Source organism: Anticarsia gemmatalis, chromosome 28 (genome assembly GCF_050436995.1).
Source record: "Anticarsia gemmatalis isolate Benzon Research Colony breed Stoneville strain chromosome 28, ilAntGemm2 primary, whole genome shotgun sequence".
Classification (NCBI taxonomy): Eukaryota; Metazoa; Arthropoda; class Insecta; order Lepidoptera; family Erebidae; genus Anticarsia; species Anticarsia gemmatalis.
The window spans coordinates 2283316-2303107 of NC_134772.1; the positions used below are offsets into that span (position 1 = coordinate 2283316).

At 37.1% G+C, this 19792-nt stretch overlaps 2 protein-coding genes across 2 annotated transcripts in view; both read left to right on the forward strand.

Annotated features, from left to right (window-relative positions):
• Positions 1–19792, forward strand: part of LOC142984784 (uncharacterized) — a 391275-nt gene that overhangs the window by 173946 nt on the left and 197537 nt on the right. The gene's annotated exons all lie outside the window — the stretch shown is intronic.
• Positions 1–19792, forward strand: part of LOC142984921 (uncharacterized) — a 78433-nt gene that overhangs the window by 45583 nt on the left and 13058 nt on the right. Inside the window, exons 3-10 of the mRNA XM_076132804.1 lie at positions 6067–6886; positions 7145–7275; positions 7594–7823; positions 8247–8401; positions 8907–8992; positions 9423–10316; positions 12981–13138; positions 13655–13941. Of these exons, the coding sequence (XP_075988919.1) occupies positions 6067–6886; positions 7145–7275; positions 7594–7823; positions 8247–8401; positions 8907–8992; positions 9423–10316; positions 12981–13138; positions 13655–13941 (2761 nt within the window). The remainder of the gene's footprint in view (positions 1–6066; positions 6887–7144; positions 7276–7593; positions 7824–8246; positions 8402–8906; positions 8993–9422; positions 10317–12980; positions 13139–13654; positions 13942–19792) is intronic.

Sequence of the window (19792 nt, forward strand, 5' to 3'; positions counted from 1 at the left end):
AGCCGTTTCGGAAGAGTACGGCTACTTACATTATTACAGTATTTGTTACTTTATCACGTCAAAAATAGTGAACGGATTTTGGCAAAATGTTGGAGGTATTCAGATAATTTATAAGCTACATTAACACAGGTACGACGTTTTTACGCGGACGAAATCGCTGTCAGACGCTTGAATATTGTGAAAGGCATATGTTTATTTCGTTTGCAGGGATATACTTCTGTATATATTCTATGTACCTATGTCTATCGCTACACTTTACTCAAAACTACTTAATGTATTTTCATGTAGTTTCGTTAGTCGTATTTTACTTCTAAGCGGCTGAAATACTGTATAAAAGTTTGTTACAAATATATTTTAAAATAGTCAAGTCCGACAACTTAGTAAAGTATCTTATTATGCACTATTTATATTAGACTAGCTGACCCGCGCAACTTCGCTTGCGTCACTTAAGAGAGTCATAATTTTCCCCGTTTTTGTAACATTTTTCACTGGTACTCGGCTCCTATTGGTCGTAGCGTGATGATATATAGCCTATAACCTTCCTCAATAAATGAGCTATCTAACAGTGAAAGAATTTTTCAGATCGGACCAGTAGTTCCTGAGATTAGCGCGTTCAAACAAACAAACAAACAAACAAACAAACAAACAAACAAACAAACAAACAAACAAACTCTTCAGCTTTATAATATTAGTATAGATTTCTTTGTACTTTCAATAACTAATAATTTTTCTATGTATTTCCAATAAAGTAGATGTATTGAACAGGCAACTGTCAGCTGTGTCCGTGCCTCGGAAAGCACGTAAAGCCGTCGGTCCTGCGCCTGGCCTCTCTCTGGTCGTGTCAGTTTAGCCGTCGCACCAGACTATGAGAGTGAAGGAATAGAGAGTATACCTGTGTATTGTGCACACACTAGGACACTATAAACAAAGTCCTGCACAGTTGGCTGGTTTCAATGCAACTGGCCGCCGTAGCCGAAATCGGCCAGGACGACATCAATTTCATAAAAAGTACATAATAGGTCGTAAAATTACTACATTCATATTTTTATCTACCTCCGCTATTCGCGAAACTTGCACGATTCTTTACTAAGTCGTTGGTAGTATATTATCATTTTAAAACAGTCATCTAACAGCGCTGATATTTGAACTGTAATCACAGTAATTATGTGCTTCTTAAGTAGTTAAATGTTAGCTAGTTAAGGAAATAATTGACGCCTCGAGCGGCAAATGTTAATAGGATTTAATTTAATATTGTTGTAGGATACATACATTATAATCCAGTTGTAGGTCAAACGCCATTTTAGTTTGGGTCGTACTACCAAATAGGTAATTCAAAGTTTTGATATAAGTGTTAGATAAACAAACTGCTGGATAAGATATTGTATGAAAATAACCGTTATTTAATACTAGCTGACCCGCGCAACTTCGCTTGCGTCACATAAGAGAGAATGGGTCATCATTTTTCCCGTTCTGGTAATATTTCTTACTGGTACTCTGCTCCTATTGGTCGTAGCGTGATGATGTATAGCCTATAGCCTACCTCGATAAATGGGCTATCTAACAATGAAAGATATTTTTAAATCGGATCAGTAGTTCCTGAGATTAGCGCTTTCAAACAAGCAAACAATCAAACAAACGAACTCTTCAGCTTTATAATATTAGTATAGATACAAATTCCGCGGTAAAAAGTATCTCTGTAACTCTGAAATAGAAAATATTTTCTTTCAGAATCAATCGCAGACCGCTTCTCTTACTTACTTATTGTGGCTAAACCGCTCAACAAATATAGATAAAATTTAGCATGTGGATAGTTGAAGATCCGGGAGTAAACATATGCTATTTTATTTTTCAATAATCAACCTTTAAACGGATGAAATAGGGGATGAAACTTTGATAGCATTGAACGGACGGGTCAACTTATTTAAAATAACTTTTAACAACATTAATCCCTGTACATATGATATATTATTACCTATTTACATAATTACCTCTATATAAATACTTTAACAGTAATTTTACATGTACAACTCATGTTTGTATGAAATAATTTATAATATTTAATGACGTTTGTATGAATTACCGTTATAATAAAGTGTCATGGTGGGCTGATAAGAAATAAATATCTTTGGATAATTCATACACGGTCATTTGATTCCAAACTAAGCAGATCCCGTACTATGGTAACTAAATCTATACTAATATTATAAAGCTGAAAAGTTTGTTTGTTTATTTGATTGAAGGCGCTAATCTCAGGAACTACTTATCCGATATGAAAATTCTTTCACTGTTAGATAGCCCATTTATCGAGGAAGGTTATAGGCTATATATCATCACGCTACGACCATTAGGAGCGGAGTAGTAACGAAAAATGTTAAAAAAAGGGGAAAATTATGACCCATTCTCTCTTACGTAATGCAAGCGAAGTTGCGCGGGTCAGCTAGTAACTGATAAAAAGACTTTTATACTTCTAAATTCTTTTTTTTTTTAACCCTTTACTGTCCCACTGCAGGGCAAGGGTCTCCTCCCAAACGAGAGGGAGGGGTTAGGCTTTGAGTCCACCACGCTGGCCAAGTGCGGGTTAGGGATCGTTGCATACATATTTTAATTCTACTGAAAAAAATAAACATACTGAGTTACTGATTCATCTAAACTTTTACTTTTTGTAACCTAATTTAATCAAAATGGTATTCAAGCAATTATAGACTTTAGTACCAGGCATATAAGGTTTAAATTACGTTTTACTATGGAAACGATTAATAACATTTAAGATCACTTATATGGTCAGGTCTTAAATGAGTTAGACCATCCTTTTAAACAATAAAGATGGTCTTGTACTAAAAGCTATAATATATCTTACATCACGCTAGTTTTTCCCGAATCTGTAGGCAAAGGTGTATGAAACACACTCACGTTAAACGATATACGATCTATGGGCTAAGCAACCATTGGCGCGGTAATTCCGTAGATGGGTGACCGCATAGTGGTATTTGAGCTGGGCGTCTTCGTGCTTCGGAAGGCACGTTAAAAGTCGGTCCCGGCTATTGTCTACTAAGATAACAGTCGTTAAGCCACGTCAAAGGCCTCTCGGGCGGCTTGAACAACTTTGACACTAGGTTGACCACTTACCATACGACAAACAAACAAACAACTCACGTTTTATTATGTTAGGTCTTGTAATAAAGTTATCAAACCACGGACTACTATTGAAAAATATTCTGATTTTAATTTGAATATTCGCTATCTCCCCGACTACAGAGACAGTCGATCGTTATAATGTTTAGTCAGTTACGCTTTTATGAATAAACTGCTGAACCAATTTTGTCAACATTTTGCAAAGAGATACTGGGAAACTGGGAATCACATATGACCTTCCATCTTATCAAAAATAATCCCCAAATCCGTTTTCCGACACATAGCATATTACACATAGATACATTATTAGCAAATTCTACATATATTTTATCGCTTTATGTATAAAACTAGCTTAAAATGCTGTACCCAACAAGATAAATTCATGTGACATGTCGTAAGTCCGTCTGTACTGAGACGATCTCCTAAACAATAAATCTTTAGGAATTTTGCCAATTAACTTCTTAGTAGAAATGTTCATATATGAAGATGTGGGAGTGGTTTTTAATAGTTTAATACCACTATACAATACTACTAGCTTTTCCCTGTGACTTTGTCGGCACAGATTTAAAAAAACTATAAGAATAATTACATAAGTTACCTGGGCCATATTTTTTGCTTGTTCTTCTCATCGTATGGTTAGTGATCAATCTAGTGTCAAAGTTGTTCAAGCCGCCCGAATACATTTGACGTGGCTTAACGACTGTTATCTTAGTAGACAACAGCCGGGACCACCGGCTTTTTATCCTCCGAAACACTGAGACGCCCAGTTCAAATTCCACTATGCGGTCACCCATCTATCGAATGATCGCGCCAAAGTTTGCTTAACCCACTGATCGTTTACCTAACAGTGAGAGCAACTGGCTATTTTTCGGCTGACCATATTTGACCCAGGTACCTTATGTCCTACTAGAGGCCGCCCGCGACTTCGTCCGCGTGGAAACCCTTCCCGTGTAAATCCCGACCTCTCGGTAACTCCAGAATAATAACCTATGTGTTTTTCTGGGTCTTCAGCTACCTACATAACAAATTTCATCGTTATGCATTCAGTAGTATTTGCGTGAAAGAGTAACGAACATCCATACATACTCACAAACTTTCGCATTTATAATTTTAGTAGGATTGGCCGATATACGGCTTTGGTGGCCAGTTTAATTGAAACTAGCCAACTGTGCAGGACTTTGTTTATAGTGTCCAAGTGTGTGTACAATTCACTCAACACCCTAACTCCGGGAAATCTCTATCCCTCGGTTTCTGAGGTACATTTAGCGGTAGTTTATCTATTCAATAGTGTCAAAAATCATACAAAAAAACGCTATTGAATAGATAAACTACCGTTAAATTTACTCAGAAACCGGGGGTGAGAGATTCTTAACAAAAATCTCAGAAACCTCGGAGAGAGACCTCTGCTGAACCGATTTTGATGAAATTTGGTGAAACAATAGTTTGTGTAATACAATATATTAATATAATATTGAGATATGACAAGCCAATTTATTTCCTATTTATACTAAAATTACTTTATGTCATATTATGACCTCCACACAAAAGTTATCTTACTTGAATAAAAATGCACCTGGCTGACATTATTGAATACAAATTAAAATAATTATTTATTTATACTCTTTGTATAAAAAAACTAGTATTTATTATCTAATCCAACCGGTATTTAATGTTGATGACAAGGAAATATAAAAAGGTCCCAGGTTCAAATCAGATTATAAATTCAATTTAATGAATATGACTCAAATATAGTATTTGAATTTTGTGGTAAATTTTGTTTTGATAAATCCTGAATTGAGAATAATTATGAATTTCCACACTTTTTGAAGGAGATTGAAAATTACAGTAATAAAATTTTGGAACTTTTGAAAAGAGGATTCTGAAAAATCCCAAAATTTCGTTATTAAACCTTATATTTTTTCAGTATAAACATAAAAATAAATCAGTAAGAAGTCAAATTACAGAGAATTTTGTAATATATAGCCTATTTATCGAGGAAGGCTATCCATAGGCTATATATCATCAGTCTACGACCAAAAGGAGCAGAGCAGCAGTAAAAATGTTACAAAAACGGGGAAAATTGTGACCTATTCTCTCCTATGTGACGCAAGCGAAGTTGCGCGGGTCAGCTAGTTTTCGATAAGTTATATTACAAAACGACAAAAACAAGGAAGGACTTTACTCATTTTTCATCAAGCTTACAAAACGGAACCGCATTAAAAAGTTATTACTCATATAAAATTTAACAAACAAACATACATGATTATTAATGATACAAAACATCAAATATCTACGTCAAAGTTGATGTCATAGAATTCTAATGATTTATTGATGGAAGTATCGTTTTTGATGTATTTTTATTCATTAAAAGGTCAATGACGAAGGCGGGGCTTAGTGCTGCTTAATTTCTTAGGATTTGTTACTTGTTCGACCTTTATACATATTTACATAATATCACGCTTTTGCTTAACAAGGTAGGCAGAGACTACGTCACTGGTTACGATAGCATTAAAGTTATTTAATTAAATTCTATACTTAGCCGATAAATTCCGAAGGCCTGTGACGTGGCTTAACGACTGTTATCTTGCAACAACCAAGCTCGTTCAATATACAGTTCACTTATACAATACTAATAAACGGTCACCCATCTATAAAATATTTACGACAAAGGTTGCTTAACCTAATGATCGTTTCAAGACAGTGAACGCAACTGGCTATGAAGAGATTCAGGATATTTTGTGGTACAGTGGATTTTTATCGGACGACAAACTCAAATACCACTAAACGTTTACCCATCTATAAAATATCCGTTACATAGGATGCTTAACTTATTGATCGTTTACAAACGGATGAACACAACTGGCTATGGACACCTCAAAGTTGTTACATGAAATAAATCAAAACATCCTAACAGGTTTTTTCTTTTTGTTACAGAAGCAGTACTGCAACACAAGAACTGAGGTCTGTTGTCGTCTGGAAACCTCGTCTCTCGGACCAGTCAACCAGGGTTCCCTTGGAGTAGACTCCGCCACCTTCTCCGGTTCCAGTAGCCAAGGCTCTGGTCTTTTCTCACAATCTGGCTCCAACCAGAACAGCTTCGGAGCTTCAACTGGCTTCGGATCTGGTCAATCTACTTCCAACACCGGTTTTTCTGCTAACAGAGGCACTACAGCATCAGGATTCGGCTCCAACACCAACCAATTCACTGGTTCTGGTACCCAATCTCAATTCGGATCCAGTTTCGGTTCCAATACCAACAAATTCGCGGGATCTACCGTAGGAACCGGTTTCGGGTCTACCTTAGCCCCTACTCCGAATCGTTTCAACAACAATAACTTCAATAATGAAGTCTTCAAATCGACCAGCCAATCGAACTTCGTAGAAACGGATTCTTTCTCATCTGGTAGTGAGAACAATGGAGTATTCCGTCCAAGTTCTGGACCTGGTATTCCTTACTTGCCTCCTGTTGATGCTTCAACTAGTGGCTCCAATGTTATTTCTTCGACTGCTTTTGTGACTACTCCACGGCCTTTCACCACACCAAGACCTGTGTCCCCGCCAAGGCCATTCACGACTCCCAGGCCTACTTACTTGCCGCCCGTGTCATCGACCTCAGCGCCAGGATACTTGCCTCCTATAGAACAGAGTGGTTCGGAGTCTATTAGGAAAGACAACAGGGTGCCGATCGATAAAGATGGTTCACTATACTTGGATGAGACCATTCAGCCCCCAATTCAACGTGTACCGATAAACAGTAAGTTTTGAAGGAATATTTTTTTTTCTTGGGTAAGTTGTATGAAATGCACCTGCGTTTCACAGCTTACAATTTAGGACTTTGTGATTTACAGTCTATGATTCGTTCAATGGAGAATCTTAACTAATTTTGATTATCAGCATTCCATATTCTCTGTTAAAAATAAAAAAATACTAGTGAAAGAATTACTTCGATATGTCGATTAGTTTCTGATTTATAAGTAAAACAAGTTGTTCATCTTCCTATGTCTTTCAATAGCTGACGTCCCATCCGGTTGCGCCGCCGCTCTAAAATGCACACCCATCGAGTTCTGTACCGCGGAGGGTGTCATTTCCAACACCACGGTTGTTCTGACCAGGGATCAGGATGCCTACAGAGTACCACTTACTGTAAGTATACAAGTTCTATTCCTGTTTATGCTGTTTTAGTATTGCTTTTAAAAACCCGTTTATGTGCTGAACGGGATTGATAATAGATTAAAATTTCCGTTTTTGGGAGAGAAATCAATAAATCTTTGTTGAAAAAAATCTTTATACATATATTTATCATACCTATAACCATCCTCAATGAATGGGCTATCTAACACTGAAAGAATTTTTCAAATCGGACCAGTAGTTTCTGAGATTAGCGCGTTTAAACAAACAAACTCTTCAGCTTTATAATATTAGTATAGATTAGGAAATCTGTAATAAAATGTATTTTATCAGGACTGCAAAGACTTAGAAACCGGTCGTATCGGCAAGTGTTGCCGTGATCCGTTCTACACTGACCCCTGGCCCGTCAACCAGCTGGGTAAATGGAACTCTAATATCTTTGGCGATGGCAAATACGTGCCTGACAGCAGAGGAAGTCCAAACAACCCTCGTCCTGTTGTCACCGCCAGGCCTCCTGTGTCACCAGTCACTGGTGGAGTGCTTCTGAATACTAATAGCTTTGGGTAAGTCATCTTTGCTTCTTTTTCTTGTCGTATAGTTAGTCAACCTAGTGTCAAAGTTGTTTTTTAGTCGCCCGAAGGCCTTTGACGTGGCTTAACGACTGTTATCTTAATGGACAACAACCGGGACCGAATTTTTGCGTGCCCTGCGAAGCACGGAGACGATGACGACACGAAGGTTTCGACCGAGCGGTACAAGATCGAAGTAAACAGCTAGTATCGTCTACATTACCACTCATCATCAATACTCTACTCCTATTGGTTGTATCGTGATGATATATAGCCTATAGCCTTCCTCGATAAATGTGCTATCTAATACTTAAAGAATTTTTCAAATCGCATTACTAGTTCCTGAGATTAGCGCGTTCAAACAAACGAACAAACTCTTTGTTTAACTTTGTTTTGTAACTAGCTGTTCTTTTACAGACCAACACCAAAGCCAATCCTTCCTCAAGGACCTAACCAGGTCACTCCTGGATTCCCCTCAAGCACGCCACCAACGTCTTTCGTCCAGAAGAACCAGTTCGGACAAGGAAGCTACTCCAATACTGGACGTGGACAATTCGGAGTAGGAGGCCAAGGTGAGTAGACGTGGTCTTTTGAAGCAGTAGACGGAAAAGACTAAAGATTTTATGGAAGATTTTGTCATAGTAGGTTGGGGAAAAAGTCTTTTTGCATTATAGTATGTATGAACTTGTAATAAAATCTCTTTGGCTTCAAGAATCACAAATGAGTACACGGTTCATTAGGTTTCTTTCAGTGAGCTCGTGAGGTACCCAAATATCGAGCTTTTTTGTGTAGAAAAAAGATTTTAAATGCGAAAAGACTTTTTCCTCGACCTAATATTTTGAATGTAGGGATAACTTTAAAAGGTCTTATGGTCTGATTTATCACCTTTCGATAAGTATCGGTTAAAATTTTGACAGATAGTACTTACTATCAATTAATCTATCAAATAAATTATTCAAAAACACTGAAATAATTTTTTAAATCGGACCAGTAGTTCCTGAGATTAGCGCGTTCAAACAAACAAACTCTTCAGCTTTATAATATTACTATAGAAGATAATTTCCTCTTTTCTATCAGGTCAATATGGACAAGGGTCTTCATTCTCCCAGACCTCTCAATCATTTGGTCAAGGCAGTAACCAGGGACAAGGAAGCTTTGGACAGGTAAGAGCAACCAGAATTAAAAATGTCTACTCTTTTTAACTTATTAGCACTTCATAACTTTTGCATGTTTAATGTATAGTAGAATACGGGAATTAACGCGAAGACGCATTTTACCTTAAAATACCTGACTCAGCCTGCGACCACGGCGAGTGCAACCTGCGCCGAAACGTTAGGCATTTTAAGGTAAAATGCGTGTTCGCGTTAATTTCCGTATTCTATTATATATTATTAGCACTTAAATGAAGTGGAAGTTAGAAATGCGAGCATATGACGTCATTTGCTATGTATTTTTGTTGTTATCATAGTCTATGTTAATTACAAATTCCTACATAATAGAAGAAATTAACACTATTTAAGCATTTGCTACGTACATTTTAATTGAGAAAATTCTTCGTCCAGTTGTTCAAAAATATAATTTTGTTCCTATCAGGGTGTCCAGACTTCCCAAGGATCAGGTTTTGCCGTCAACCAAGGCGCTGGTCAGGTCATCAGACAAGGAGCTGGCGTTGGTATCAACAGAGGGCAAGGATTTGGAGTCACCCAGGGTGTAGGCCAAACAGTCTCCCAGGAGAGAGGAACAGCAGTCACACAAGGCTTCGGAACAAGACAAGACCAGGGTACTGCTGTCATTCAGGGACAAGGATTTGGCGTCCAGAGAGGACAAGGAGTTGGTGTGACCCAAGGATCTGGGTTCGCAGTTTCCCAGGGAGGTGGAATCGGAGTATCGCAAGGACAGGGTAGCGGTGTAAGGCAAGGACAAGGATTTGCCGTTACCCAGGGGCAAGGACAGTACGGAAGCCAGGGTCAATTTGGAGTTGGCCAAGGAACTAGAGTTGGCGAAGGTTTCGCTGTTACCCAAGGCGCTGGAAGTTTAGTATCGAGGGGTCAGGGAACCGCTGTTAGTCAAGGTTCTGGGTTCAGAGTGAACCAGGGAGGCGGCTCAGCTGTGTCTCAGGGAGCTGGCTTCGGTTTGACCCAGGGTGGTGGATCAGCTGTCAGCCAAGGCGCTGGATTCGGAGTCACGCAAGGAGGTGGTGCTGTCTCCCAGGGAGCTGGATTTGGAGTCCAACAAGGAGGAGGCTTCGGAGTCCAGCAAGGAGGAGGCTCCTTCATCAGACAGGGCCAAGGAACTGGTATTAGACAAGGAACTGGATTCGGTGTCACACAAGGAGGTGGTCTTGGTTTTGGCTTCGGACAAGGCCAGACTCTGCTGCAAGGGCAAGGCCAGGCGTTGGTGCAAGGCCAGGGAGAAGAAGTCAGTCAGACTGTCCAGAGGGTGTTCTTGACTAGATACAGTGGATCTGGACAATGTGGTGTTTTGAATGTGAGTATTTTTTCTTATTATTTTTTTATAAGATGTTTTTAATTTCATGTTGGCCTAAAGAATTCGATGTAGGACATTCGATTCCCATTGGTAAGAAATATTAGGTTTTAGTCATATGCTTTTGGTATCTATATAATAGGGGGCGAGCCCCATATACCCGGTACTTTGATATTGATTACAATTCTTGTAAAAATAATGTGGACTAAATCGATAGCAACTAAATAGTCTGCCTCCGTGGCGCAGTGGTTTAGGTCGCCACGCCGATACCACTGCAACGGGAGGTCGTGGGTTCGATTCCCACACGGAGCAATTATTTGTGCGATCCACAAATAATTGCTTCGGGTCTGGTTGTGCTTTGTGTCCGTTGTTTGTATGTTTGTAAGTTTGTAAAAGTCCCCGCGACACAAGAGCAATTCTTAGTGCGGGAGTTGTCTTTTAAATAAAGATAAATAAAGAAATAAACGGGACATCACTTTACCCGACTCGAGAATCAAACCTGGAGTCTCGTAATACGCTTGGATCTTAATAGATAATAATAATATTTTTTAGGATTTCTATAAATAGTGTCGTGTTGTTCGATCTCAGCTGCGGCGGCCAGTTTCATTGAAACCAGCCAAAAAAGACTTGGCCCGACCTGGGATTAGAATCCAAGACTTCTTGCGCGGTCTCATATACTATCGGCAGATTTATAAATAATTCATATTTAAATGATTGGTCGAGATAGGTCCAAGTAGTTATTACATAAGAATTATAAATTCATAACTTTTGCAAAACTGTCACCTGTCAAAAATTATTGACCATTATTTTTGTTTAAATGTCAGTTCCAATTTATTATTACAGTTTGTCATTTCTATTCATTAGATGTTGGTTCATATTACGATTAGAGCGGTCTCGGGTTCGAATCTCGAGTCGAGTAAAAAAGTAGTTTTTTTTGTTGTTTTCTATTCAGATGCTTTCGTTCATTTATCTAAAGTTAGTGGAGATACATACATACATAAAAAATTAAATCGCCTTTTTCTAAAAGAAATAGTACTGGAATATTTTCGAAGAAAACCTCAGTTTCTTAAAAAGGGTTAATTAATTATATATTACATAATTTACTGACAGTTAGGGTCAAATGACAACCTTTGAGGCTTATCACTGTTGGCTAAACATATAATGATGTAACAAGTAAGACAGCTCGTTTTATCTATACTGATAAATTAAGCAAGATTAGCAAAGGTCATAAGGTTATAGACCAGAGGTCATATTTGGGGACTTTATAAAGAACTCATGGACACTAATTATATGGTCCCTGTGACTCTACTTCTGTTGCACGAAAAAGTCTTGGGTTCGATTCCAATATAAAACTATTAAAATTCTACTTTTTCACAAACATGTTTAGGGAAGTCGGGAATCAAACCTAAGGCTTTAAACACAGGGCATGGCGAAACACATAGTTCAATTTGGAAATCAACGTTGATATCTAATCGACATTGTGACACTTACCGAACCGAGAATCGAACCTAGCACATCGTGAATGGCAGTCTAAACCAATGTCACCAAACTACTAAACCTAAAAATTGTTTGACCAACCCGGATATCAAACCTTACGTCTCCTAATCGACATTTACATACAATACTCAAAAAGTCTTGCTCGACTCGAGATTCGAACGTGAGACGCTCAACAGATCACAACATCATCTATCAATTTAATTAACGATTGCTTAACATAATCTATCATTAGTTAATTAAAGTTTCAAATGCTACAGTGTGTATAAAATTTTAAATGTCATCTTATATATGGTGTTGTGAAATGTTTCCGCAATTTAACCTTGTATCGTCACGTTATTTTAACTAAGTACAATTTTATAGACGTAGTGAATAGTGTCAAAAGATCTTTAGTTTGATTCCCAGCTGATTTTTTTAAGTTCTTTTATATTAGAATACTAGCTGACCCGCGCAACTTCGGTTGCGTCACATAAGAGAGAATGGGCCATAATTTTCCCCGTTTTTGTAACATTTTTTACTGGTACTTTGCTCCTATTGGTCGTAGCGTGATGATATATAGCCTATAGCCTTCCGCAATAAATGGGCTATCTAACACTGAAAGATTTTTTCAAATCGGACCAGTAGTTCCTGAGATTAGCGCGTTCAAACAAACAAACAAACTCTTCAGCTTTATAATATTAGCTTCAGCTTTATTAGTATTTATTTATATTAGTATTTATTTATAATATATAATATTAGTATAGAGTATAGATTTCTCCACTGTAGATCGGAGTTTGTTAGTGTCTGGTATATGGCTATAGGTTCGCCCCCTATTACATGGGACTAACATTGTTAATGGCGAAACGTGGATGTATTAATTAACTGCACTGCGTCACCTCGTCGCAATAACCGGAGCGCCACGTGTGGCGGGTTCGAATCCCACCCGGGACCAGTATTTGTATGATGAGCACGAGTATCTGTTCTGAGCCTGGTTGTTAATTCATCTATATAAGTATGTATTTAGAAATATGTTTATCAAATATCTGGTTACCAAGCAAGTTTACAAACTCTGCTTAGTTTGGAATCAAATGACCGTGTGTGAGATGTCCATTAATATTTATTTATTTCATACATGACATGCAAGATATTTTCATCACAAAAAAAACCACCTTCAAATCTGCATTTCCCTTCTAGCCTCAAAAGCCGTACGGTAACCGCAAGGACTTGGAAGTAGACTTCGCCGAGATCCCCTGGCAAGCCATGGTGCTGCTGCAGACAAACAGGAGCCTGTTGTGTGGAGGAGTCATCACTCGCCCTGATGTGGTCATCACTTCTGCCAGCTGCGTTGAAGGGTATGTAGTACAAGATCGATCGAGAGAGAAGAAAGAGAGAAGAAGAAGAAGAAGAGAGTTTATCATTGTATCTCAGTTGACGATGTACGTCAAATTGACTGCCTCCGTGGCGCAGTGGTTTAGGTCGCCAATCTGCTACGGAGATCGTGGGTTCGACTCCCACACGGAATAATTATTTTAGCGGTCCACAAATAATTGTTTCAGGTCTGGTTGCACTTTGTGTCCGTTGTTTATATGTTTGTGGAGTCCCCGCGAAATAAGAGCAATTCTTAGTGCGGAAGTTGTCAAGTAAAGGAAATACAGAAAAAGATTGTAAACCCGGAAAAAACTAAAATGAACTTTTTAGTGGCTCTGCACCACCTACAGACTAATATCGTTTATTTATTTTTAACTTTATATACAAAGCATCTCACAGGTGGACTTAAAACCAAAGTCATTTTTTCCCAGTCTACCTAGCAAAAAAGTACTTACAAAATCTTAAACCACTTAATTCTAAACCTACCCTTCTCTCTCCAGTCTCGAAGCCAAGAACGTCCTCATCAAGGGTGGAGAATGGAAGCTCGGAATCGACGAAGAGCCCCTACCATTTCAAATTGTCCAAGTGAAACACATCCTTCGTCATCCATTCTACAAAGCTGGTAGTTTGAAGAACGACGCCGCCATATTGGTCCTGAGTGAGAACCTTCGTCTGGCGAAGAACATCTGGCCTATTTGTCTACCTTCTGCTGAAGAAACCTTGGATGCTTACTACAATGGCGCTGGGGAGTGTATCGTTACTGGGTGGGGCAAGACTGTTCTTCAAGGTGAGTTCTTTGAAAATATTTTGACTTTTCTAAAGAGTGTATCTTTGCAATTTTTGTGTTTGGTATTTAGGTGAACGATAAAATAGGAAACTTTCTTCAATTCTTAGGACTTCTTGTGGTGTTGTCAGATAGGAAATTTAGTCCTGCTAGGAGTAAAAACGATTTTGAAAAAGACTTGTAACTATCGCATTTCATATCTATTGTATGAAATTACTCCGGAATTTGCGGGTAGTTGCATTTTTTATTTGGGACTTTGAAACTTTTGCGTTGAATGTGTACTGTCTAAAACAGGGGTTCCCAACCTTTTCTTAGTCCGGGACCACTTGTATATTATTCTGGTTAGCAGGGACCACTTTGTAAGTATATTAAAAATAAAGTATAATGATTGTCCTGAAACATTTTTAATTTTAAAACCATTCGCGGACCATATTTTGGCTTCCACGGACCACTGGTTGGGAACCACTGGTTTGAAATGACAAGGGACTTTAGGTTGTAATGCATTTTATTGATTTTTATTTTTTATTGATTGCTAAAGGTTTCGGCACAGGCTTCATTGGCCATCAACTAACGACCACGTAGTAGTCATTATTACTTCTCGTTATTATCTGTGTAAATAGTTTTTATCCAAAATGTGACAGTGCTTCTCTGTACAAATAAACCAAGCTTTAATACTAATTCCAATCAATTTAATTTACGCCGAAATTAATTCAAAAAGAAATTAAACTCCTAAAGGTCTAGGTTATTCAGTAATTCGACCTCAGTTACTTAACTTTAATTACATCCAATTATAAAAATACCAATAGATATACGTAATAAAATATCCAGTAGCTGAACAGAGTTAAGAACCGTGAGTGTGAAATTTACGCTTACGGCATTCGTTCGCGTTGATGTCTATATCTCCGATAATACTAGGCCGATTTTGATGAAATTTATATCTATTGAAACATTAAATTATGGGCTTTTAGACAATACAAGTTTTAATAAATTTATTTATTAGTTTTAACTAAATAATGGTCGCGAAAATATACAAGTTTTTTAGGGTTGTCATATTTTTACCATAGTTTCTTTTTGAGGCTCTTGTAGCTTTGCGCTAATAGACTTGTAAGCGATCAGTAGGTTAAGCAACCTTATCGCGAACAATTAACAGATGGGTTATCACTTAGTGTTAAACTGAGTCGTTCATCAAATCGGTCCTGATTGTTGTCAATTAAGATACCTAACAGTCGTTAAGTTATGCCAAAAGCTAATTTGAACAACTGATCCCCGGTTTCTGAGGACATTTTAGTTTATCTATTCAGTAAAGTTTTTTTTATATGAGTTTAAACGCTATTGAATAGATAAACTACCGCTAAATGTACCTCAGAAACCGGGGCTTAGACACTAGGCCCACTAACCATACGATAAATAACTTAAAATACGCACTTTCAACATTTTCTGTGAAAACTGCGAATTACGTAAGAATTCTTTGTCACTTCGATGTCACATGTGCCAATCTATTTGCGGTTACCCAAAAACCATTTGACACCTTAACGTTAATGAAATAAGATCTAATTTCCTGTGAAAACAACTGCAAAATTTAATTTGTTTGTAGGCCATTTAGCTTGACCTCTCGATACTATTGGCTGTAGAACTTTTTGTTTAGAGTTAACAGGTCAAGTTAACTGGTTATTGTATGTTTTTTAACAAATCGTAGCCAGTTTCACTAGGTCTGTTAAAGTGGTTATAAAATCTATACTTAGTATCATAAATGCGGACGTTTTGTATGTTTGTTACACAATCACTCTTAAACTACTGAACAGATTTTGATGAAATTTAGCAATGTTGTAGCTTATGTACCACAATATACAATAGAAATGCCCGTGGTTTTTTCCGTGACAGAACTAAAGCTTATTAAAAGGCCACCCGGAGTCATTGGCAAGAGCTTGTCTTATGTCTTACAAATTCATATTTTTTGATGGTTTAATGGATGTTTGTTACACTTTGACACAAAAACTACTGAACAGATTTTGATGAAATTTAGTTCACAGATAGTTTATAACCTGACCTAATATATAGGATACTTTTTACCCCGGGAAATTTCTAAAATCTGGTATAATCACGCGGGCAAAGTCGCAGGTAGAAACTAGTAACTTAGAAGTTGAGAGGTCAATTTATTTTTGTTAAATAACTGGTTTCATAAATTTTGTACACCAATATTATGGAATCAAAGATGGCTGCCGATTTGTTTTTTTTTACACAATCCGGGTTTTTAGAACTCAACTAATGTAAGGTCAAATTGTCATTGGGTCAATGAGACATAATAAAATCATGTGTGTATGAATTTGGATGAAGCTTATGCATGGATAAGTAACGATACATTTTATTTTATTTCATTGCACGAGTCGGGATTCGAACCTGAAGCATTGACGTTAGATGTATATATAACTATATCGTATGGTTAGTGGTCAACCTAGTGTCAAAGTTGTTCAAGCCGCCGAAAGCCTTAGACGTGGCTTACCGACTGTTATCTTAATTGAAAACAACTGGGACCGACTTTTTACGTGCCCTCCGAAGCACGAAGACACCTAGTTCAAATATCACTAAGCGGTCACCCATCTATGGAATGACCGCTCCAAGATTTGCTTAACCCACAGATCGTTTGCGTGTTTGTGTGTTTAAAATAGAACAACGAAAATAGAATAATATATTGTTATATTATGTTATAACACAACTTGAACCCTTGCCTAACATTGAGAGGTCGATTACTTAACCTGTTACATTTAGAAATTTATCGATTTCGGTCCAGCAATCTAGGGCATACTTTGTATTTTAAACAGATTGACCTCTGTGTCAAATATTTGACCTCACACCGAAGAGTTAAGGTCAATTCTGGCTCTTTGGGTCATTCTAACAAAAAAATATATTTACTGATCGTTTTTTGGGATTATTTGTTTGTTTGTTAAAAGTCCTATTTCCTAGCATGTAATTAGTTAAGAGTACTGCATAAATAATCCCCAACCCGCACTTGGCCAGCGTGGTGGACTCAAGGCCTAACTACTCCCTCATTACGGGAGGAGACCCTTGCCCAGCAGTGAGACATTAATGGGTTAGATTTATTTACTACATACATAATACTTGCCTGACCCGGGAATTGAACCCTTTGACCTTTGATTGACCTCATTTTTAGTAGTCTTATTTACTAATGGGTACCGGAACATCAAAAAATATCATTGATTTCCGAACTTTTTAGCAAAATTATCACACTCAGGTCTAAATTAGTGTTTTTGAGGTTGCAACCATCACGACTGCTATTTTAAGGAGCCGGATCTAACATATGTGGTAGCAGGAAATAGCTAAATGTGTGCAAGGACTTATTATATAAAGAATAAACTTCCTAACTTATGTACTAATAGGGAAAAATCAATCTATACTAATATTATACAGCTGAAGAGTTTGTTTGTTTGTTTGAACGTGCTAATCTTAGGAACTACTGGTTCGATTTAAAAAAAACTTTCAATGTTAGATAGCCCATTTATTGAGGAAGGCGCTCACATCACGCTACGACCAATAGGAGCAGAGCACCAGTAAAAAATGTTACAAAAACGGGGAAAATTTTGACCCATTCTCTCTTATGTGACTCAAGCGAAGTCAGCTAGTATTAGATATTTCAAATGAAATCAAGTGAAGTCATTTTCCACGCGTTTCCACGCGGACGAAGTCGCGGGCAGCCTCTAGTCCATACTTCCATACTTCCATACTAATATTATAAATGCGAAAGTAACTCTGTCGGTCTGTCTGTCTGTCTGTCTGCTACTCAATCACGCCTAAACTACTGAACCAATTTGCGTGAAATTTAGTATGTAGATATTTTGATTTCCGAGAAAGGGCATAGGCTATGTATCATCACGCTACGACCAAAAGGAGCAGAGAACCAGTACCAGTAATTAATGTTAGAAAAACGGGGAAAAATTTCACCCATTCTCTCTTATTGGACGCAAGCGAAGTTGCGCGGGTCAGCTAGCAAATTATATTATATGGTGAACCTCTTTTAAAAAGCAATGTTATTATATAATATATTAATATTAAAGCCAAGCGTAAAAGGATACATGTAGCATAAATGTCTGCTCATCCCACGGCGCAACGAAAAGGAAAGTGCGTGCATTGAGGTCATTGTCACTTGGTACCGTTGGCAAAATAACTAATAATTTTGTTATTGTAGATTTTAGTTTTGTTTGTCTTAAATAGAGAGAGTTCGATGAAAGAGGGTGGTGGCCCAGTGGTTAAGGTCGCCACACCACTGCTTTTGTGACGTGAGGTCGTGGGTTTGATTCCTTAGTAGTAAAAAAAACAAATTCGGAGTGGATAACATATGTTTTCTCATGAAACATTTTGTGCTAATATCATAAATGCGTAAGTTAGTCAGACTAGCTTTATGTTTGTTAATCTTCTACGCATCGAACTACCAAATTAATTTGATGAAATTAGCTTGACAGATAGCTTATAACGTGGATTAACACATAAGATACTTTTCAACCCTAAAAACCCTATGCAAGTGAACGCAGACCAAAAAAATCTATATCAATTTTCTAAAAATAACAGTACCTCTATCTATTTCACTGCTTAACGGCTGGACCGATTTTGATGAAATTTAACAAAGTGATAGTTTAAATCCCAGAGAAGGTTATAGGGTCTTTTTACGAAACATCGACTTAAGGCTAATCGATGTTAAACATATTTAAAATGCATTAAAAAAGGTATTGATTTTAATGTTATTTGACCATGAATTTGATTATATAAAGGGTCAAATATATACAATTTCAATAATCTTTATGTACTTAAGAACATTTTAACATAAAATATAAGTCCATGACATTATTATTTTGGAGATAATAAGAGCATCTATAGGGTCAAAAATGTTACAAAATTATGCCTTTCGAAATTAAAGGCTAAGTTTCAGTTTCAGTACTCCTGAACAACTTTCAGTTATCAGGTGGATATTTTAAGGGTTAAAAAGTGTTTAGCATTTTAACTAAGAACTAATAACGACTGATTTGTAATAAAATAAAATGATATTGACCAACTTGGAAATCAAACTTTAGAATACAATTAGTTTTAAACCTTAAATAATTAGATAAAATTTTGACTAAACAGAAATCGAATCTGAGACGACAATGTGCAACCCTCATACTTGACAATTTAGTTCAGACAGTTAAAAAAATCACTTTGTTTAACTAGCGAAACGTATTCGAAACTTTACGATACTAAATCCTAGCTATAGTTTTAAAAACTTTTAATAATCCCTTAACTCTGAAATCAAAACTAAAACCTCATAACCCATAACCCCCTCATAATTGTCAAATCTTCAAATCGAACTTGAGACCTCTAAACGGCCAGTCACGTGCATTTAATTATATAATCACCTCAAATACGCACTAACCCACAAAAACAAACTTATTGTTAACTCAGATTTGAATCTTAATTAAATCGGGCAAAAAGTTTAATTAAATATAATTATGGATAAGATTTTATACTAAATATTTATTATTTTTAGATTCTCGGGTATCTACTAATTGGGAACTAACTCACGATGCCAATATCTTATGTATACTAATATTAGGTCGGGGAAAAAGTCATTTCGCATTATAATATGTATGAACTTGTAATAAAATCTCTTCTCTACACAAAAAAGCTTGATATTTGGGTACCTCACGAGCTCACTGAAAGAAACCTAATGAACCGCGCAACTTCGCCTGCGTCACTGAGAGAATGGGTCACATTTTTTTCCCGATTTTGTAACATTTTTTACTGGTACTCTGCTCCTATTGGTCGTAGCGTGATGATATTTAGCCTATAGTCTCCTCGATAAATGGAC